The following is a 23263-nucleotide window of genomic DNA, read 5'->3' on the forward strand; positions in this document are numbered from 1 at the left end:
AGAGAGAGAGAGAGAGAGAGAGAGAGGGGAAAAACACAGAATGTGACATGTGACACATATTCAGTGACAGTACCTCTGGGAATTCAATCAAGCATTTACTGCCGGAGCGGTTACCACCATTGCTTCAGTGAATAAAGGTGACAAGTTAGGGTGGCTCCACTCCACATGCTTGGTTGAAAGCCCTGCACAAACGGTGTTGTTGTAAATTATTTTTTCCTCTTGAATAAAACATCTCTGAAATTACATGTATAAATATCATTCTCTGGGGCATTCATAATTTTTTTTAAACGTCTGTGTGCAGAAGCTATTGGATCATCTTAGAGAGAGATGGAGAGATTCCTGATGTACATATAAGATAAAATCAGACACCCTGCATAGATAAAAATGTGTCAAAATCAAGGTATCGACAAATGAAGTAACCACATGGTCATGGAACTCCATCTCTGGGATTCCATAATTTATAAATAATAAATACATACATAAATAAATAGCACATAATGCAAAAAAACCCAACAACAATGCCTTGGTTATGCCTAATGTTGCTATGATACAGCTGCTTCCTCCTCCTGAAACATTCTGATTGGCTCCCACCCAACCCATCAAAAGATCTTACATTCTAACATGTTTCCCCCAAAGCAGCAGACAGTGCACTTCCAAGGGGCCCTTTTGGTTGGTTGGTTTGTCGGTCAGTCGGGGCCCAAACAGCTTTGGGGCCTTAGGACCCATAATGGAAGCATGTGGCCCACCTAAGCTACCGGAGGGGTCCAGTCAGTCAGACAGACAGCTGGGAAGACAGACAGACAACTCTGCCTGAGTATGTGCGCCTCTTCACAGACACTAAGGAGGGTGCAGTCTTTTCTCTTCTTTTGTTTTGGCTTGTGAAGATCTTGTGTGGTGAGGTTTGTTGAACAGTGGAGATTGGTTTTGCTCAGTTTTTATCACTTCATTTCATTTCTTCATCGCTGTCATCGTCATCATCATCATCATTATCATCATCATCCCTTCCGTGAATAGGCCCTTTCCTTATAAATGCTTATTTTTTGGGAGGATACCTTGAGCGAGGGGAGACAAAGACAAAGAAGTATGAATGAAACGCAGGTACTTTATCATTTCCCATACACACATACAGTAGACCACACTACCTTCTCTACCTTCCTAATATCTTGTAACACATTAGTGTAAAAAAAAAAAACCCTACTCTACAGTTATATCTAGAAATTGACTTCATAGCATCTTGTAACTACCATCTTATCATCAATACTACTACTGTACAACATGCTAGACTACTGACCAACAAGACACTGACCTTGTCTAAGAGACCTTCTAAAATGCTACAACAGAAGACAGAAAAAAACACCTTCTAGAGCAGTGCTATTCAACCTCAGTACCAGAACGACCAAAGGTAAAATCACTGGGTTTTCAGAGGCCACATTAAATAAGACCACACAACAAAATAACAAAACCAACATTCAATTGTAAAGGTACTCTATGTATGTTTTTAGCTAATTATTTTCTAGAATTTATGCTGACCATTCACGCTTAATCGTTTCCATGTAGCTATATTTACCGCCACTATCCATTTCTGGACATTCATTTTCACTTGGAAATGTACAATTTTCATGCATAAAAAGGTGGCTCTTCTCCATGTCCTCCATTTTGCATTAACAGTCATAGACATCTTTGGCTGCTAAACTTACCGTACTGTGGTCAGATCAGTCAATTCTGTTAATATTAATGAAAAGATCAAATATGGGAATAGGCAGCATTCATTTTGAAGATAAATGACTAGAATTACAAGCTCTACCTTTAAAGGTGCACTGGTGTGGGATTGTGGCCAGGTATTGCTAGGTACTAGTATGACCAAAGTACAGCAAGTTTTGCAGCTAAAAATGTCTATTTCTGGAAACTCAAAATGGCAGACATAGAGAAGATCCACCTTTTCATGTTCATTTTCCCAGTCAAAATGAATACTTGGAATTTGATTGTGGTGGTAAGCACTCTTGAAAAAGGCAACATTTATGAATGAGCAGCATGAAATCCAGAGAGAAATGGCTACATTTATTCCACAGTGCACCTTAAAGTAAGGTGAATGGTGGAGTGTTGCTTCAAGTAAGGCACTGGGCCAAACCTGGGCCACACTTGGTCGGCACCTGGGCCGCTAGTTGAATAGGTCTGCTCTAGAATCTAGAATCTATAGAACGCTCTACAATCTACTCTACAGTACTCTAGACTGCTGCTGTGAAACCACTACCTTTAGTTTGTTTAGTTTTGTTGCTAAAGCCTTTATCCATGTAAGGATGCTTGAACCTCAGATAGCCGCGTGCAACTGGGCGTCCCCATCCGCTGGGCCCGCTGGTAAAGCTCGCTATCCCCAAAGTACCGCGCCCGGTACAGAAGGCCCTCCTCTGCAAGACAGAAATGTTATATTACAGCTACATTACTTTCAATGAAGGGCAGATGTGGTATCTTTATACATAATACATACAGATAATAATACATTGAAATACACACATGATAGATAATAATAATAATACATTTTATCTGGAGGAGCCTTTCTGAACACTCAAGGTCACCGTCACAACATTTTAAGTCATGAAGATTGTTTCTTGAATTTGTTAAGAAGCCACATCTCTCACTGCAGTTATTTAGCCCATTAAGACGTACGGTTATACATTTGCTGTTAACAGAATGAGAATGAGCGAGTCATAATACATTACTAAAGGCTGTGTGTCACAGTAGTGTAGTACTTTAGCAATTTGCTTTTCAATAACTATTACAGCATTCCACGTGTGGAAAGGTGAGCATTACGAGGCTACAATAAAGGTTGTAAAAATGGTCTCTGCTCCTATGTTTTAAAACTTTTTAGCCATGTTTCAATAAAGGCTTTTTAATATTTTTCCACAAGAAGAGTGCCTTGGACTCCCTTTTTTGACAAGATATTGTTTTTTCCCCAACACCCAAGAGCACCTTCAAGATTTTTTCTGAACAATTCCATGAGCACTTCGGATTTTCTCTTCACTTGATGACTACAATAAAGGTTATTGGTTACAGTCCGAGGAGAAGTGTGGGGTCAAGCGCCTTGCTCAAGGGATCCTCAGCCATGGAAGGAGGTAAGGAGAGGTAAGGGTAGAGTTGTTTGAACCTGCAGCGCTCTGATCATTAAAGAATATCCGACTCCCTAGCTATTAGGCCACAGCTGTTCACAGTTCAGTTTAGAGAATCAATTGGCTTCACAGAACACGTTCAGCTCACAAAAAACACATGACTAGTGCTGCTTCTTAGAACAGTGATTCTTAAACGGTGGACCCTGAAAGTATTCCAGGGGGTACTTGAAATAATTTTCTAAGAATGAAATCGATACTTTTCTGTGTGTTGCAGTTGACTTTTTATTTGAGCTGTATTATTTATTTGGTCAAAGATAGGCCCTGAACATTTGTGAAAGTTTTAAGTGGGTCCCAAGCTGGAAAAGGCTGGGAACCCAGTCCTAGAAACATTGGACAATCTGAAGAAAGGGAATAACTTCTGGGTGGCAGCATGACTAAGAGTGCTGTCTTTTCTGCCGAGTTTCGCTCAACGCAACTGGTGTGCTGCTTCACACGGCACAGGGGTAGAGGATAGTATGTTATTTATCCTTCAGGAAGTTGATTCATATTCTGCTCTTAGGACGTGGACATGCTTGCTGCAGGAGATGCATCAACGTGTTTCCATGCAAATTTTATGTCAATTGTTGCGCGTACAGCAGCAACTGTCACCGTGTGTACGCAGACGTGCGCTTACGGTGCAATACTGACAAAACCTGGTCCTGAAGCAAGCATGTGCACTCAGTCGCATGCGCAAATCAAAGCCCACAGTAAGCATAGCCCCGGCCTAACTCTGCAAGAACAGCAGATGAGGGGGATGCCAAAAGGTTGACGAAGTTCAAATCACTGACACTACTATTGTGCTGCACACTGAAACAAGAGGTATACATATTTTTTGTAAAGCATGCTTTTTTTTTCTTTATCAGGAAATGCTTTCATATTCTGCTGTATCTCAACAAGAGGAGTAAGAACATTTGTTTCTGTAATACAGTTAAGTGCTGAGAAAAATATTGGGTGAAAAAAAAAGGCTTAGATATAGATAACTAACTCTGTTGCTTCTTTTTCAACAGTTGTTTCAGTGGTTGAGGCATCTACAGTGCTAAAGGGAACTCCATTTATTCTCAACCTACAGTCTCCTAACCTAAAGTCTCCTAAAGGGGCGTTCACCTGGCGCCACATGGATCCTGGAAAAGTATGAGCTTGTACTAGGCGATGTTTGATTTCCAACTCACTTTGCTGCTTCTCTTTCCAGCAGTTGTTTCTGAGGTTGGATATGTAGTCGTCCTCCACGCTGCGCTCCACACTCTTCAGGTTGCCGCCGTGGTACTCTTTGGAGAAGCGGTCGTTCACGTAGTACGGGACCCTCAGGTGCTCCGTCAGCCGCTTGTTGGTGTGCCCCTGCGACCTGGGGACAGCAGAATAAAACTAGCCTGATTATCATCGACTTTCAAATCTCTTCGAGACATGGTCTGACCAAGAGCATAACAATTAACATTTCCCAAACGGTATGGTTAACCCACCTCCCATAATTTGCTAATGGTTGTTTGCTCCCTGACAAAGTGGGAGGAGTTCCCGTTTTTTCGGGAGCTCAGAATCGTGTTTGTATTGTTCTTGGCCTGACTAGAGGCAATGCTGAAGGTGTGGCGTCACTAGGAGAGCACAGCCTGGCTAGAATAAAACATCACATTGCACTTAGCTGACAGTTTTTGTCCAAAGTGACTTACAATCATTTACAGGGTATTAGGTGACAGTCCCAAGAGCAATGTGGGGTTAGGTGTCTTTTACTCAAGGGTACTTCAGCCATACATGGAGGTGCAGGGTGGGATTTTGAACCAGTCAGCCTCGGATCTTAAGACCACTTCCCTATAACTATTAGGTCATGGTTGTGATAAATCTTAGGCAACAGCACAAAAAGGGGAAGTATTTCACGTGCCATGCGATGGCTGATGATGAAAAGGCAGCAAGATACAACTTTCATGACAGTAAAACATGAAAATGTAAAAGCACAGTTGGGGTAGATCGTAGGGCTCGCATGCCCATGGGGACCCGGGTTCTAATCTGCCCTACTCCATCTCTTGGTCTCTCACTCTCTTCCTGTCAAAGTCTTGATGGTCCTATTATCAATACAGATACAAAAAGCCCTTTAAAAAGAAACATGACAGAACATGGGGCATAAGTAAACAATATATGTACACAGTATGTCTAAGTAGGCCTACGTACAAGTACAAAATGCAAGGGTGAGAAAGTGTCAATGACAACTTTTAATTGTAACCAGAATCACATAGTGAAGTAGTCATGTCACTATTAAGCCAGACATTCCTACAAAAAGACATTCCTACATGTGATTCCTAACACACACACACACACACACACACACACACACACACACACACACACACACACACACACACACACACACACACACACACACACACACACACACACACACACACACACACACGATTTCACAACAGAATCTTGACTTGATGTGTGGTTGCCAATAGTGTGTACTTGTCGGCAGTGTGTGTGTGTGTGTGTGTGTGTGTGTGTGTGTGTGTGTGTGTGTGTGTGTGTGTGTGTGTGTGTGTGTGTGTGTGTGTGTGTGTGTTAGACAGGCTGTCCTGTGGGCAACAAAGAGAAGTGGCGCACTGCAGTCAGATGCTGTTTACTGAACTGATGGTCCAGAACAGACTACAGGTTGTTGTTGGTGTTGTTGCAGCATCAACTTGGTTGTGTGTGTGTGTGTGTGTGTGTGTGTGTGTGTGTGTGTGTGTGTGTGTGTGTGTGTGTGTGTGTGTGTTGGAGGTGGATGCATGATGGACAGCGGTGAGGAGAATCTCTTTTGATGCTACAGACCAGTGGTTCTCAACGGTCTTTGAACAAACGCCACCCTGACCTCATTATGAGCCTGCTAACCTCACTCTCAGTATTAAAAAAAATCTCATCTCATCCCCTATCAACTCTCTCCTTCTCAATGGCCCACCAAAGGGCTCCCCCCCCTCCCCCCCGCGGTGCTATCCAGCCCCTATGAGAAACACTAATGCTAGGGTGTTGCACATGTTGGGTATGTCAGCCATCTTGTGAGGGCAAATGGCTGAGAGAGAGAAAGAGAGAGAGAGAGAGAGAGAGAGAGAGAGAGAGAGAGAGAGAGAGAGAGAGAGAGAGAGAGAGAGAGAGAGAGAGAGAGAGAGAGAGAGAGAGAGAGAGAGAGAGGGAGAGAGAGACCATCCCAGCCGCCTGTGGGAGAGACATCACCCAGTCTGGCTCTGGCTAACGCAGATAGAAACCACAAAAGTAGGGGGAGGTGTATGTGTGTGTGTATGTGTGCGTGCATGTTAATGTCCGTGCTGTGTACCTTTCCTTTTACATTGCATGTGACTGTGGGTACCAAGAAAAAGAGACAGGCAGAAAGGGGGAAGAGAATCAGTGTGTGTGTGTGTGTGTGTGTGTGTGTGTGTGTGTGTGTGTGTGTGTGTGTGTGTGTGTGTGTGTGTGTGTGTGTGTGTGTGGGTGTGTGTGTGTGTGTGTGTGTGTGTGTGTGTGTGTGCGCGCGCGCTTGTCCATGTGAGTGTGTTTATCTGAGTGTGTATATGTGAGCCAGTGTGTGTGGTGTGATGTGTGGCTCTGGAGGGCGCAGAGACAGACACACACACACACGCACACACACACACACACACACACGGCCGGGCCAGTGTCCTGCGAGTGAGAGTGTGCCTCAGATGCTGTGCAGTACGTGACTGAGGATGTGATGGGCCATCTTTCCCAACACCTTGGGGCTGACCTGACCCCTGCATGTTTCACCCAGCCTCTCTCTGTCCGTCTCTCTGTCTCTGTCTCTGTCTCGCCATCTCCCTCACATACACACACACACACACACACACACACACACACACACACACACACACACACACACACACACACACACACACTGACCTCTGCTCTAGCTGCAGAACAAAGGGCAGGCAGGAGCCGCGTGTGTGTGTGTGTGTGTGTGTGTGTGTGTGTGTGTGTGTGTGTGTGTGTGTGTGTGTGTGTGTGTGTGTGTGCGCGCGCGCTTGTCCATGTGAGTGTGTTTATCTGAGTGTGTATATGTGAGCCAGTGTGTGTGGTGTGATGTGTGGCTCTGGAGGGCGCAGAGACAGACACACACACACACACACACACACACACACACACACGGCCGGGCCAGTGTCCTGCGAGTGAGAGTGTGCCTCAGATGATGTGCAGTACGTGACTGAGGATGTGATGGGCCATCTTTCCCAACACCTTGGGGCTGACCTGACCCCTGCATGTTTCACCCAGCCTCTCTCTGTCTGTCTCTCTGTCTCTGTCTCGCCATCTCCCTCACACACACACACACACACACACACACACACACACACACACACACACACACACACACACACACACACACTGACCTCTGCTCTAGCTGCAGAACAAAGGGCAGGCAGGAGCCGCGCGTGTGTGTGTGTGTGTGTGTGTGTGTGTGTGTGTGTGTGTGTGTGTGTGTGTGTGTGTGTGTGTGTGTGTGTGTGTGTGTGTGTGTGTGTGCGTATATGTGTGTGCGTGTGTGTGCGTGCGTGCGTTGCATGGTTGCTTCGGCATTTCCTCACACCAATGTAACAAGCGCCCGGTGTCCTTTTCCCTTTTGGTAATCACATGCTAAACTCTGCCATGCTAGCAAATTCATGTTGCACTATTGTGCAATAATTAGCATGCGATCCAAACTAAAAAATGACTAGTCCCATTGCCACAGCTTCTTCTGTAAGTTTTTTTTGTATTAAGCTGCTTTTGTGAAAAAATGATGAAGGTTACATTGAGCGACAGAAAAGACAGATTCCTTTTAAATTATTTTTTTTTAAATGTCCAATATGTACCGGTACGTACATATGGCTGACTGAAGTATAGGCTATTACATTATGTATGCAGCTTTGTCATATGTTTCACAATGTAATGTAGTTACTTTTCTGTTTGCAATCCATTGATAAGCACGTTTATGCATATGTGATTGTGCATGATTGCATGATTTTGTGTCTACCTTCATGCATGCATCTGTGCATCACTGCATATTTTTTCATCGAGCCTGCCTTGCAAACCAAGACATGATTAGCAGCTGGCAATGCCTGTGTGTGTTTGTGTGTTTGTGGGGGGCTCCAGACTATAGTGACCATGCAGGATTAGCGTGCTGTGCCATGTGTAAAATAATGCTGAATTTGCACTGATGCTGTCTTCCAACCGAAAGCAGACGATCTTGTGCAGCCAGTGTGACACACCAGCATTGGGATGCCCGTCTCCGACAAAAGACAAGACAGAACTGGTCTCCGTGTGTGCAGATATGATATTGATCAGGCTGCACCGAAGATAGCAGAGGTGAGGAGTCTGATTTACCACCCCTCTGCACCCAGGGGCCGCTGACCGCTTTGGCTGGGCCCACGACAATGCCCCCCCCCTCCCCAACCATATAATGTAATGAGGACCACAATACTGGGTCCCTCCTCTTCCTGGGCCAGGGACAACTGGCCCCTTTGTGCCAACTCGTCAGCTTCCCCTGTTCCTTTCCCCATCGACATGTACGAGGGATCCTAGTCGATTTCACACCCTGTCTGCAATACTGTCTGCTACTCTCACCAGTGGACATTAGAACATCAGAATTGCCTCCACAGACAATGCAATGTAATGTAATGTAATTCACAATGCATGTGCTTTCTTAGTGGGCTAATTCACAAATTATTTGCTTTCTTCAATTCTTTTTCTCTTTTTTTGCACTAATAATTATGGTTGTATCACTGAAGATGCACGACTCAAGACAAAAAAAGCGCTGGTCTAGCACCTCAGATACAGTATGTACCAGGAGAGCCAATTGGAAAAATCACAGGGTTTCGTGAATCATGAACCACACCAAATAAGAGAACACAATAACTCAATGGAATTATATTTGATTTCAAGTCAGTCAGTTGCTGGGTTGAAGAACATTTTTAAAAGGTTTGAATTGGGCCCACGGGCCACTAGTTTACACCACTAATCTGACACAAGAGAGACAAGAAAGAACTGGTCTCTGCGCAAATATGATTACCGGTAGCCATTGATCAGGCTCTTCTGAAGATAGCAAGACGTCAGACAAGAAAGCACTAGTTTCTGTGCAAATCAGAGGTGTCTGTATTAAAACAAATTGCACCGCACTCACAATTAAAAAGGTAGAAAACAACAACGGAAACTTTGAAACGAAAAAACCTGCACACATGAATCTTTTTTTTCCCTTTTAATGGCCAAGCTTTCGGTCTGAACACCTTACTGGCCTTTAAAATGATGTAAAGTATTTAAGTGTGCAGACATTTTCCTTTCACATATCAGAGGTGTCAAAAGTAAAAGTAAAAGTAAATTCATGGAGCAAGTACAACACTAGCACCCATGTACCTCAGACCAGTGCTATTCAACTGCAGTGCCACCCATTCAAAAGTTATCATGCAAACAAAAACATGTGGCAAATGGACAGGCGCATGTGCTTATTTGTTTGCATGTGCTTTTGTTCTTGTTTGTTTGTTTACTTATGTATGTATGTATGTATGTATGTATGTATGTATGTATGTATGTATGTATGTATGTATGTATGTATGTATGTATGTATGTATGTATGTATGTATGTATGTATGTATGTACTGTATGTACTGTATGTATGTATGTATGTATGTATGTATGTATGTATGTATGTATTAATTTAACTGTACTGTATATATTCCGAGCTGATGACCCCTTCATCCTTTCACCACATGTGAAATACTGTATATGTGACAAATAAAAGCACTTGACTTGACTTGATGCACAGTCTCACAGACGGATGGATGATTGGAGAACGGTATAGCTAACGTATTACGCACTACTAGTACATGATGCTCTAGCAAGTGAAGTGAGAAGCTCCAATGTCACTGGGGTGCAGTCTACACTATTCAGTATGGGCACAGTTCATTCACAATAAAAGGCCTTTCACTTTAACATATTATTTCGTCTTCTATTCAATCTCAAGATCAAAGAATCGCTGTGCAACTCCACTCTCCTACGTGCACCTATGAAATCGAAGGATCGCTGACCCCCTGACCTCTGCATCACCTCCAGATAACTGGTGATTCTCTGCAGCCCTGTGGACTATTCAGAGGTCGGGTCAGAAGCCAGGGCCCCATATCATATCTGCTACTCTGCAACTCGCTTCCCTTTTTACCCTGCGTCCTCTGCCTTGAAAATCTAGTTTCATTGACATTTCATGGAAACTTTCAACCTTTTTCTTGCACACAGATTACCTTTCCCTCCTCTCAGCCCTCCGTCATGGATTAGTGCATTGTGTAATTTCGTTCCCGCGTCTCACATGTTTTCAGTTTGCTAATCTGGCAAATTTGGTTTGGGCAGGAGCGATTAACCAGAACACAGAGATCTGCAGAGGTCTGTGTTTTAATATGTTACAGCACAAAAGACTTGCTGATCAAGGCTGAGGGCTTGAGGGGGTGGGGTGGGGCAAGGATCATGCTCCCCCTAACACCGACGATGAACGGGGTCAAATTAAAGGAATGATGTCCAACTTTGTGATTTAAGACATTAAAAACAGAAACGCAAGTAACCACAAAAAAAAAAGAAATGACCTGACCTAGTGATTGGCTTGTGCTCAGTCCTGCAATGTGCATGATACAATCATTTCCCTTCGCAAATCACTCTGAATACTGGAGTGGACTCTCTGGACAATGCTAATGCCACAGGTTGGATCAAAGCATTTGCTATTTCTGCACAGATTTGTGAAGCACAGGTTGTTCATTTTCTTTGCACGTCAAAGCTGAGCAATACTGCGTACAGATGCGTAACCAGCACACCCCAAAATGGCATTACGCATGTTGAAATTACCCCACGTGCTGATACAAGAGTATAACAAAAAAAGATGATGGAATTTGCTTTAAGTCTGAAAAAGTTGCCATTTCTGCTGAATTCGTGTGACAGCTAAAAAAAGAGGCTGATGGAAATTCCAACTCAAGAGAATAACGTGTGTGCTCTGAGGTGAATTTGCTGTGAGAGATTGCAATCTTGCCCTATCGGTCATACCATTTGTGTCACGGTAGGGCCTTTTGCCTTTATTTTTGACAGGATGGTGGAGAAGAGACATGAAATGAGGAAATGAGTGGGAGGGGGGGGATGTCGGCAAATGACCAGGGCCAGAATCGAACCTGGGTCGCCAGTATAGTAACCCAGTGCCCTACCGTTAGGCCACAGCAGGGCCATGCAATAGGTCTTCTTTATCTTGATCTTTATATTTCTCCACTGCATTTATACTGCTACATATCTGCTGAATCCACATGTGAAACTCCTTGTAATATCGAGGTCAGCATACTTGGATACCGAAACCAATTAGGACTTGGATTGACTCCTGCAGCTCCTATTAGAAGAACAGCAGGACTTCATTCTCCTAAAAGACAATGCCGAACAAGGCCCTGTTAGGAGAATCATCACTTGCTCAGCACAAGGACCCAGACAGTCAGGACCCTATTAAGACTCTGTGGTGTCCTCGGGCACTTCACCTCCCGGGTGCCCCCTTCCTGAACAATATTTGTTCAGTTTGTGTCATGTGGTGCCCCCCTTGTAAATGATTGGTGCCCCTGGGCACTGTGCCACTGGCCCTTAGGGACAATCCGGCCCTGCAGAGAGTGGCAAGAATAGAGATGGCGTTGGACTAATACTGCAGTGTCTGCTATGTCCGTATCATTGACAATGTACTCTACTGACAACGCACTGTCTACTGTCTGTATTAGCGGGGTGAGACACGCCTGTCTGCTCTGCATTGGGCACACAGAGTGACTGGAATAGGGTGGAGAGGAGAGGACCATGCTGATCTGGCTGCTTGTCTATAGATAACACACAGCCTGCTATCTCTACTCAAAGACTGGAGCTGAGGATGTACTGGGAGGGGGGATGTATGGGGATTTGGCCGCCATCAGCACTTACATACTGGTATGCGTACCTATACATACGGGTTGAAGCTGAGGCTGCAGTGGGGTTGGCCACCATGAGAACTTAATGCCTTAGCGCAGAGCCTCTGTTAGTTATCAAAATGGTAACGCTGAAGTCATAATATGCTTAACTCTACTGAATGTATAGTGCACAATCTGCACATTCATCTTTCATGTCTCTCCATTAACAGGTCTGCATCTTTCATCTGTACTTAAAGGTGCACTGTGTAGGATGTTGGACAGCGTAGGTATAACATTGCTTATTGAAACTGTGCTGACATATTGCCAAATTTGATCTTTTCATGAATATTTACTAAATAAACAAAGCAATATTTACTAGGATGACCAAAGTGCAGTGAGATTTGCAGCAACACGAAGATCCCCCTTTCCATGTACTGTATGAAAAGTGCAATTTTCCCAGTCATAAGGAATACTTAGAATTGCATGGTGTGGTGCTAAGTATTCATGAAAAAGGTAACATTCTGTGAATGGGCAGCATTAATTCAATCGGGTCTTTTCTACCAGCCAAACGGAAATTTCACCAGCATTTTGCTGGTAAACTGGTGTTAATGTAGAGTCCCGTGTTCATAAATTGAATGCATAGGCCGCCATCTGTACTCACGGGCTGAAGCTGAGACTGTAGGGGGGGTTGGCCACCATTAGCTGGCTGAGGGCCGACACGATGACCAGGATGAGGACAGGCATGATCTGGACAAAGAAGGCCAGCCCACCCTGCTGACATACGAGGAGAGAGAGGGAGAGAGAGGGAGAGAGAGAAAGAGAGAGAGAGGGAGAGAGAGAGTGTCGGGGGAGGGTTGTTGGGTCAAAGAGAAAACCAATGATTAGTTAAGAGTGTCTCGTCTTGCCTGTCTCTGGTCCTCAAAGCCTTTCATCATCACAAGACACGGCAGGAGGTGGGGGTGGAGATATGGAAGTGTGCATGCGTGTGTGTGTGTGTGTGTGTGTGTGTGTGTGTGTGTGTGTGTGTGTGTGTGTGTGTGTGTGTGTGTGTGTGTGTGTGTGTGTGTGTGTGTGTGTGTGTGTGTGTGTGTGTGGTTGGGTGATGAGAAGGCTTGGAGATCCAGTGTTACAAACAAAGTCAAGAGGAGTCCTCAATGACACTGATAACTAGTGACAAATCACCAGTCACCGTTCAACATGTGCTCTAAAACAGTTTGGACAGAATTATAGAAATGCAGCTATGCATCGCACATCCAGTACATTTAGACATAATACAGACAAAGTACAATTGCTTGAGGAATAATCTTTGCATGCGCTGGAAACATATTACTATATTTATAAATATTTTATTATAATAATAATATATATTTATATTATATTGCTATTTTTAAGACGATAGTATAATTTTATGCATGACATTTTTTGTCATTCACTACCAGAGGTCTACATTTCTGGATCAACAGTGCCCTCTGTTGGTCATATTGGAAAAGTACCTTATGCAGAGGAATGTACAGCTCCAGGCCTTTTTATTAGAATACCATGAAAAAGTTGATTTATTTCCATAATTCCATTAAAAATGTTAAACTGTCATGGATTGTAGATTCATGGAACAGTTTTTAAACTATTCCAATCATTATTTTTTTTCTTTTTATATACGTTGGCCTTCCAGCTCAAAAAACCCATGAATTGGGGAATTCACATTATTAGAATATTGTTATAAAATCACATTTTTCTTCATCAAAATTCGGGTCACATTAAATCAGTTGAAATTTGGTACTTTCTACATAACATGCAATGGTCAATACTTGGTTAGGACATTCTCTGTCTTCATAATGACCATGATGCGTTTAACATTGAAGTCAATGGCAAAAACAGTGCATGGGAGTTATGGAAGCCCAGATATCCTTGATGCTTTGCTGTCAGCTGTTCTTGTTTGTTGACCCGGTGCCCCACACTTCACTCTTCAATATACCCGTAGATTTCCATGCCACGTTTTGGTGTTAACTCACCAGTTTAATTCTAACTCAACAGAAATAAAACCCCATTCATTTTCAATGGGGTGTCATTTCTGGTTATTTAGAATTAAACTGGTGAGTTAGCGCCAAAACGTGGCATGGATATCTACATGGTATATTGAAGAGTGAAGTGTGGGGCACCAGGTCAACAAACAAGAACAGCTGACAGCAAAGCATCAAGGATATCTGGGCTTCCATAACTCCCATGCACTGTTTTTGCCATTGACTTCAATGTTAAACGCATCATGGCCATTATGAAGACAGAGAATGTCCTAACCAAGTATTGACCATTGCATGTTATGTAGAAAGTACCAAATTTCAACTGATTTAATGTGACCCGAATTTTGATGAAGAAAAATGTGATTTTATAACAATATTCTAATAATGTGAATTCCCCAATTCATGGGTTTTTTTAGCTGGAAGGCCAACGTATATAAAAAGAAAAAAAATAATGATTGGAATAGTTAAAAAACTGGCTCATGAATCTACAGTCCATGACAGTTTAACATTATTGATGGAATTATGGAGCTGTATACTGCCCTTCAGAACGCAGCATCTCTCCATACTGGTAAACTGAGAAACAAGGCTTTAAAGTTTCCTTTATGGCCGGGCAACTGTGTTGGAGGATAAGTGGTGATGATCCTTCCATATAATACTTTTTTATGGTGGAAATTTATGCACACAAGAAAAAAAAAACATTCTCATGACTTTTTAGCTGAAAAATGAAGATACTGGGTTCTGTTGTGGTATTACTGTCTACACCCAAACCACGGTTTCAATGGATAAGTGCAGTATCTCACGTAATATACTGCGTTTTTGGCTTGTACTACGTAACCTCTTAAAATCAAATAGCGCAGTAAGATCCGTTTTTATTGTTTTTTTCTGAAACGGGACAAAGTTGGACCAACATGTTGACACAAGACAAAGGAGATATTTTAAACTAAGGCGGTTTCCGGTCTAGACTCAATTTCGACCATTTTTGAGGTACTGCGTTCTGAAATTGTAGGGCAGTATACCCAAAAGCAAGGGGCAACTGGGATGAACCTAAACGTTGTGTTTGTCTAAGGCAGTGATTCTCAAAGTGTGGTCCGGGGACCACTTGTGGTCCGCGACAGAGCTCAGGTGGTCCGCGAGGGGATTTCTACTTTTCCAAGACAAGTTAGCAGTACACTATATTTGTACCAACATTACAAAGATAAACAGAAACCTCATTCTCACCACAATTAGACAGACTTGTAAATGTGAATTAAAAATAAGTGATCTGCATCAAAATGAGCAGTCAAATTAGCACCCGTCAACTGTCAATTAAGTTGACAGGTGGTCCCTGAACATGTTTGGGGGGACAAAGTGGTCCTTGATCTGAAAAAGTTTGAGAAACATTGGTCTAAGGCCAGGGATATCCTTGCTGTGTGCCTTAAATTGCGCATGCAACCACGTGCCCAGAGTGCACATACTTGCTACAGGACAATCGGAGCACTTTGCACGATACTGGAGGCATCATCTAGGGACAGATAACCACCGGGGCTCTTATTCATGTTTCCCACCATTGTTTGACTACAGCCAACTGAACTCAACAAGTTCAGAGGATCGCCCCTCGCAGTTTTGTCAATACTGCACAGTACGTCTGCGTACCTTGTGTGAGGTGTTCTCCCACTCACAAAATTGACAGGAAATTTGCATGGTAACACGTTTGTGCACAAAATGCTTGCACAATACTCGTCTAAGGGGCAGATAGGCAACGGGGCTCTAATTAATGTTTTCCACCATTGTTTGACTCACCGCCGAACTCAACATCTCGCTCAAGAAGTTCAGAGGACTGCCCCTCGCAGTTTTGTCAGTACTGCACTGTACACACACGCCTGCACACCTTGTGTGAGGTGTTCTCCCGCGCACAAAATTGACCTAAAATGTGCATGGTCACACGTTCCTGCACGAAATGTGCCCGCACACGGATGTCCTGCAGCAAGCATATCCCCAGCCTTGTGATTTGACAAAAATATGAAACGTCTTGAGAGGAACTATGTGATAAATTACCCTCTAAAAAAAGGAAAGACAAATAAAAACAAAGCAAGACAACAACAAAAAACAAGAGAAACAAAGACTGATGCAAGAATAGTACTTTTCAGTAACGCTTTGGTTATTAACCCATTGATGCCTAAAGCACCTGCAAAAAAGGCTGCTGAATGCCTAAGCCCTTTTTAAGAAAAGTTGCCGTCAGTCTATAAAAACCGAAATATCTCAGCTTCTGAAGCACATAAAAACATGCAAGAAGTTGGAATTGGAACGTGTTCATGCAGCTCTAACATACCAAGATTTTTAATGAAATTGTCTCAAATCTCATGAGCCAGAATGTTGCGTCATGCAGCTCCGGGCGCCAAGGCCAATGTTGCGCAATGCAACATCCAGCATCAATGGGTTAATTGTGTTGGAACTTAAAACAACTCCTTTTTTCATCAGAAGGAGCTGATGAAGTAACCCATTTACGCGCATTACATATTGATAAAGCTGTCAACAATGATGTCACATGATCATGACACATGACAGGCAGTACATGATATGACCGTTCCATAAACGCCATGACTTACGTCTCTGCGTGGCTCTCTCCTCTCTGCCCGATGGTGCTGATAACGCATCCGGCCATTGCTGTATACATGAACATTACCTGGAGAGCGAAAAAGAGAGCGAAAGAGAGAGAGAGAGAGAGAGAGAATCAGTACAGTCAGCAAAAGGTGTTTCAGGTGAGCTTAGCTGGTGAATAAGACATGGGGGCTAAGTTCGTTTAGTCTTATTATACGGTCTATGATGGGGGTCCTTTTTTCAAAACAGTGGGTCTGTTAAGATTCTGACTCGCCCACGTCAGGGCAGTAAGAGGAGTAGAGTAGTAGAGTATCACTTACTTATCCCGAGGGAAATTAAGGTGTCCAGTAGCATACATACATCAATACAGAATACACTAGAAATTACACACATCATTGCACAGGAGCTCAGCTGTAAGTGTGACAGTGTTCGTCCACCCTAGTTCGCCACCCGAGGCCTCGAACCCACAACCTCCCGGTCACAGCAACCGTTTGGCATGAAAGCACAGGTACGAAACCATTGAGCTAAAGGTGTAGGGCCAATAGCTCAGAGCTACCGCATCTATTTGAGGCCCTGGGAGGGAGGTTTACTTAACCTGGTTCTCATGCAGATGGATGTTTCTCAAAGTTGAGCGAAAATGCACAAAGGGTCTGCGTGAGAACCAGGCTAAGGTTTACTAACATTCTACCACCAAACCTTGGGGGCATTCCAAGAACCCAAGAACAAGTTTAAGTGATAATCCCAGCTTAGTTGCTAGATCTTCCCACTGTGGAACCCATTCTCCAAAATTATCGTTTGGGGCTACCCAGAGCGCCAGCGTCATATAGTCCAGACAGGCGAACGATAAGCAAAATGATCGGTTGCAGAGAAAAGCATTCCCGTATAGTCGACCCCTTAACCTTCACAAAGGGGTAAGCCTGCTAATACTCATGAACGGCGTGACGTTTTCCATGTGCGTTACGCCCATTTGTGGGGGAAAACAACCCATACAAGTCAATTGGTAATGTTGGGGTTTAATTAACGAAAGATACGGACCTGTAGACAAGCGTTGTTCACGTGCAACATGCCGAAAACGTGTTGTGTTGCCGGCTGTTCGAATAATATAGCCAAACAGCCGTGGCTGAAGCATGGAATGTGTTCATTTAGGTTAGCCGATGTAGCATGTAAGTCAATGAGACATTCGGTTTGTTTTCACCCATAAAGGGGCGTAACGCAAATTTAAGAGCAAAGTACCCGGATGGTCGTTCATGAGTATAGATAGCCCATAGATGTAATTAAGGAATTGAGCACTCCGAGCTCTTCTGTGGTTGTTTCACCACTACCTTAAAGGGACACTGTGTGAGATTTTTAGTTGTTTATTTCCAGAATTCATGCTTCCCATTCACTAATGTTACCTTTTTCATGAATACTTACCACCACCATCAAATTTTAGGTATTCATTATGACAGGAAAAATTGCATTTTTCATACATGAAAAGGGGGATCTTCTCCATGGTCCGCCATTTTGAATTTCCAGAAATAGCCATTTTTAGCTGCAAAAATGACTGTACTTGGACCATACTAGAAAATATGTGTTTATTACTTAGTAAACTTTCATGTAAAGATCAAATTTGGCAATAGGCAGCCCAGTTTCAATGAGCAACATAGTTGCAGTACCTTTTTTGACCATTTCCTGCACAGTGTCCCTTTAAGGTAACCTTCAAGAGTTCAAGAGAGTCCTTGTGCACAGGCCTTCAGTAATACAAGTGCCGGTGTGAGGCAGGAAAACTTGACCAAATTCAAAAATAAAAGTTCCGGAAAACACGGCACACTGACCACTGCTTTTTTTGCTCAATAAATTAAAATAAGAAATGAAGATTCGCTCCCAGAAATGAAATAAAAGAAAGAATGGTCATCACAGTGATTTGTTTTCTCAACTTTTATCCGTAACCGTAACCTGGTTTACAACTGAGCCAGGTTCTTGGAATACTTCCCCTGCTAGTTGACATCAGTTACATAAGCAAGTGGATGTTTTTCAAGCCTGAAGACGTTTCACCTTTCACCCAAAAGTCTCACTCTGTTGTGATCTGGTGAAGGGGGAAGTCTGGTTGCCCTCGACTTACTTCCTTTGACAAGTGCATCAAAAGGCACGCAGAAGACAAACAACATCTCTGCATGCATTCAGATGAATTAAAATAATATCAGACATTTTTGTTTGCTCAATTTTGTTTTAATGTTGTATGTCTGCACTGTGTACTGCAGTCCATGTGCAGTATGATGACAAATGTTGTTTGCCATCAAACAAATGCCTCCAAACGATTTGGGCACAATAAAGCTAATCTGTTGTCATGGTAAATACTGTAATGTAAACATTGATGTCTGACCTTGTAATAAGAGCACAGTAGGAAGGGGTGAACTAACCAATGAAAACTCTGGACAGAGATGGGCAGTATGAGGAAAGAGTGGCGAAGGACATTGTGCATCTATCAAATTGCAGTTTAGTAATTCACCAAGCCACAAACATCAGAATAAAATAATCTAACTCCCCAAGCAAATAAAACCACAACTCACTTTTTATTTGATTCATCTGAGTTAATAGACTAAATGGGTTTTCTGTAATACCTGTAATGGTGTGACACTCTGGTGAAAGTCGGACTAGTGACCATCTTTAGTGTTACAGGTGTGCTCTGACTGTTACACAAACAAGCCTTGCTCTTTGGTGTTGCAGCCAGAGCAAACGTTTGGCACCCTGGAGGCCATGGTTTGAAGCTCCAGGTGGGTCAACTCTACCTTGTTTTGTTACAATTCCTCAGGATAAAACACTGAGGAGCATTTTGAGCAGCGTAAAAGGCATGTTGTTGGAATAAAAGCGTAAAAGCGTAAAAGGAATGTTGGAATGCTTGCGTTCTGGTTTCAACGGACATACTCTAGTCGCTTCAATTGCTCATATCGCTCTTGCTGCACAGAAGCGATTCTCTGGCGCTTCAATCGCGTCGGGCTGGTCTATTTGCCCAGTTAGGATCATGGAAACAGCCTACTCACTTGATGGGAAGCCGCCTCCGAAGAACATGTTGAAGAGGTCCTCAGGCGAGATGTCGGCCTCGAAGTCTCCTGCCGAGGGCCCTTGCCGCGACGGATTCGCCCGCTCCTCGCCCAGGTTGTCGTACTGCCGCCGTTTGTCATTGTTACTCAGCACAGCATACGCGTTACCAATGGCTGGTTGAGAACAGGAAAGAGCACAATATATACATAGAATAACATTATATTACATCAAGTGAAGAGAAAATCCGAAGTGCTCAGGGAATTGTTCAGAAAAAATCTTGAAGGTGCTCTTTGGTGTTGGGGAAAAACAATATCTTGTCAAAAAAGGGAGTCCAAGGCACTCTTCTTGTGGAAAAATATTAAAAAGCCTTTATTGAAACATGGCTAAAAGTTTTAAAACATGGGAGCAGAGACCCACGCGTTTCCCATGTTTTAAAACTTTTAGCCATGTTTCAATAAAGGCTTTTTAATATTTTTCCACAAGAAGAGTGCCTTGGACTCCCTTTTTTGACATTATATTACATTTAGCTGCTGCTTTTAAACAAAGCAAATTAGTCATTCACAGGGTGTTAGTTACAGTCCCTGGGGCTTTATAGGGTTAGGTGCCTTGCTCAGGGGCACGTCAGCCATGGATAGTGGTAGGGAGGTGGGAGGGTGAGATTCGAACCTGTAACCCTTTGAGTTAAAGCCCATCTCCTTAACCATTAGGCCACGTGGTTACATACGGCACGCAATCCATGACTGTGTTAAGACATGGGGCCTGTTATACATTTACCCAGGTTGTTGCCGCTTGTCATTCTTGCTCACTACAACCACCACGTGCGCCTTGCTCAGTGGGCACAGGAAATGAAGTCAAATTGGACCTCGACGCAGAATCATCCCTCAGCTTGCAGGAGAATCAAAGTCAGTGAGACAAGCATCAATTGAAGAGAGAAGCCGGAGCACACTGCAGTTAAATGTTTTATCTGCACCTAATAAATGGTTAAAACTTAAAAGCTAAAGATGGAAGAAAAGAAGAAAGCCCACCTGGGAAACTCCAACTCCCATTGTGACAAAGCACTCCACAGCACACAGGTGAACACTTCACACAACGAAATTGAATTTATGCCTCACCCGTGAAAGGGGACAGCCCCCAATGGCGCTCGAAGGGAGCAGTGCAGCGGGGAAGTACCATGCTCAGGGTACCTCAGTCATGAAGGAGGATGGGGGGAGAGCACCGTTTCATTACTCCCCCCACTAACCTGGCGTGTCGGGAGTTGACCCTGAAATCTTTGGGCTTCAAGTCTGACGCTCTAACCCAGGGGTGTCAAACTCATTTTGGTCCGGGGGCCGCATACAACCCATGTGGACCTCAAGCGGGCCGCATTAGTAACATCATCGCGAAAAAAAAAAAACGTAAAGCAGAGGATTAGTGTTCAGTACTATCACGTTTTAAGTGTGTTGAATATGTGGAAAGCAATGCAATACTGATAATCTTATGCAACATTTCCTTGACTTCATTCATTCATTGCCAACCGTCAATGAATTAAATATGGGACAGTTCATTTTGGCAGGGGGTCTGGGGGTTTCCCCCAGAAAATTTTGTATTTCTTAGATGTCATTTCCTGCATTTTCACGCATTCTAACATCCCGTTTCCAATTTCAGCTTAATAGGAACCAATACAAATCCAATTATATTTATTATTTAATTACAACCAATACCAATACAATATGAATAAGAAGTATTAACATGTTATCTCTATATATGAGGTCTATAATATATGAGCTTTATCAAATGCCTGTTACAGTACAAATTCACCATTTATAATAGAAGTGTGATGTGCACTTTACTACATATATACAGTATAACAGAGGGACCATTGGGTTAATGTCATGCAGGTATCGATTTTGCCCCGTAATTGCGTAATTGCGCATTTCGGTTATTTCATTGAAAAAAAAAAAAAAAAAGTAAAAAAAAAATCGGGCCGGATGGAACCCTCTGGCGGGCCGGATGCGGCCCGCGGGCCGTATGTTTGACACCCCTGCTCTAACTGCTTACCCATGACTGCAGTGTGCTCCAGCTTCTCTCTTTCGTTGAGCACAGGATACAAATGATAAGGCTGCCATATATCGTGTGCTATTTGTACAGGGTGCCAAGTTTTTTACCAGCCACTGAAAGGATCAGTAAAATGATGTCCGAACCCCTCGTACAATTCGTCAAATAAGAAATTAAGTGCAACTGTCATGGCATTAGCAAATTGAATAATGGACAGTAACAACTACTTTAAAACAACGCCCATCATGTTTTGGTACAATCTCTTACATTTAATAGTATAGGCCTACATTTTGAGCGAATCTAGAAAACATGCTATGGTGTTTTAGCTACATGTTAAGGTAATAACTACATAATAACACTAGGTTAGCAGTGGATCATGTAGGCAACATCAATAAAACCTGGTATTGGATAAAATTAGAAAGAAGGTTCATGCCAGGGTACCTTTAAAAGCCTCTGTGGCACCAGGGGCATGGTTTTTATCTGGATGGAACTTTAAAGCCAATTTCCTATAAGCTTTCTTCAGATCCTCTTCCGACGCATCTTTCTTCACCCCAAGAGTCTCATAGTAGTCTTTACATTGTTTTATTCTGAAAAACACACAAGTTGTTGTTGCAGGAAAAGCGTAAGCATGCAAACGTAAACACATAACTAGAGAACGACATGCATGAAACGTCAAGGGCAGTGATCTCACCTTTTCACAGCATCTAATTGTTCTGAGGTGTATGATTTAGCGGAGTCTGCGGTCCTGTCGAACTTGGCGCTGTCATTTTCGTTAGCCCTTCGTCTCGTCTCTGTTCCGTTCTGCGCTCCTGCTGAGCCTCCTTGACTTGCATAGCCCGACTTCTCAATTTCCTCAAGCAAGGCTAAAAACAAAGCAGTGTCAGTTGTCACTTGTCTGCATGGGTTCACATCACAGCTGCCTTCAAGCTTCTCCTGAAGGCAATTCATGTTATGCAGTGTGTATTGATGTGCCTGCTTTGGGGCATCCCTTGCCCGTGTCATGCATGCTTCCATGTCTATCAATAATAATCTCCAATTGCGCTATACGGTGGACATATTGGGCTTTAGTCCTATACGTAAACATACCTCAAAAAATGGTGTCAATCTCGATTACTAACTTTTGCTTTAATCAGAGACATGGATGTGCGCGTTTAGCTCCTGGACAGGCAGGAGGATGTGCACGCAAATTATTGCCTGATCATTACCCGACGACCCTGGTGAGAAGCAGCTCTAACAGATTGTGCTGCTCGAACAAAACATGCAATTATATAAACCGCAACATTTTACAACGACATCAGAGCAAATCTGTGACTGCAAAGAGGTCACAGGCGGCTCACTGAATAAGCAACCGATGGACGGACGGGCCTTGATTTTCCACGGGATTAAACCGAGCAAGTGTGTGTGCTAGCAATAGGGATGAAAATTCCCACTGTACCTTTGGCGTCATCTGATGGAAACAACCTTTGGGCTTTCTCCAGAAACCTCTTAGCCTTTTCTAACTGGTTATTTCTGAGAGCGGCTGTTGCTATTTCAATGCATCGCTCCGCTTCGTCTCGATTTACTTCCATTGCGGAGCTTGTGTAGTAAATACAAA

At 43.3% G+C, this 23263-nt stretch overlaps 1 protein-coding gene across 4 annotated transcripts; it reads right to left on the minus strand.

Moving 5' to 3' along the window:
• Positions 1–41: 41 nt before the first annotated feature.
• On the minus strand, positions 42–23261 carry dnajb12b (DnaJ heat shock protein family (Hsp40) member B12b). Of its 4 annotated transcripts, none has more exons than XM_063221759.1 (9): positions 23105–23261; positions 22361–22532; positions 22111–22256; positions 19635–19808; positions 16623–16699; positions 12684–12793; positions 4313–4485; positions 2308–2405; positions 42–1052 (listed from the first exon to the last, which is right to left on the minus strand). In XM_063221759.1, the coding sequence occupies exons 1-9, from the start codon at positions 23235–23237 to the stop codon at positions 996–998; spliced, it is 1140 nt and encodes a 379-aa protein (XP_063077829.1). In that variant the 5' UTR covers positions 23238–23261; the 3' UTR covers positions 42–995. The 4 variants fall into 4 exon arrangements, with proteins under 4 accessions (XP_063077829.1, XP_063077831.1, XP_063077828.1 ...); XM_063221761.1 differs by having other exon boundaries at positions 2252–2405; XM_063221758.1 differs by having other exon boundaries at positions 12684–12796.
• Between the last annotated feature and the right edge of the window lie 2 nt (positions 23262–23263).

Source organism: Engraulis encrasicolus, chromosome 17 (genome assembly GCF_034702125.1).
Source record: "Engraulis encrasicolus isolate BLACKSEA-1 chromosome 17, IST_EnEncr_1.0, whole genome shotgun sequence".
In the NCBI taxonomy this organism is placed as follows: domain Eukaryota; kingdom Metazoa; phylum Chordata; class Actinopteri; order Clupeiformes; family Engraulidae; genus Engraulis; species Engraulis encrasicolus.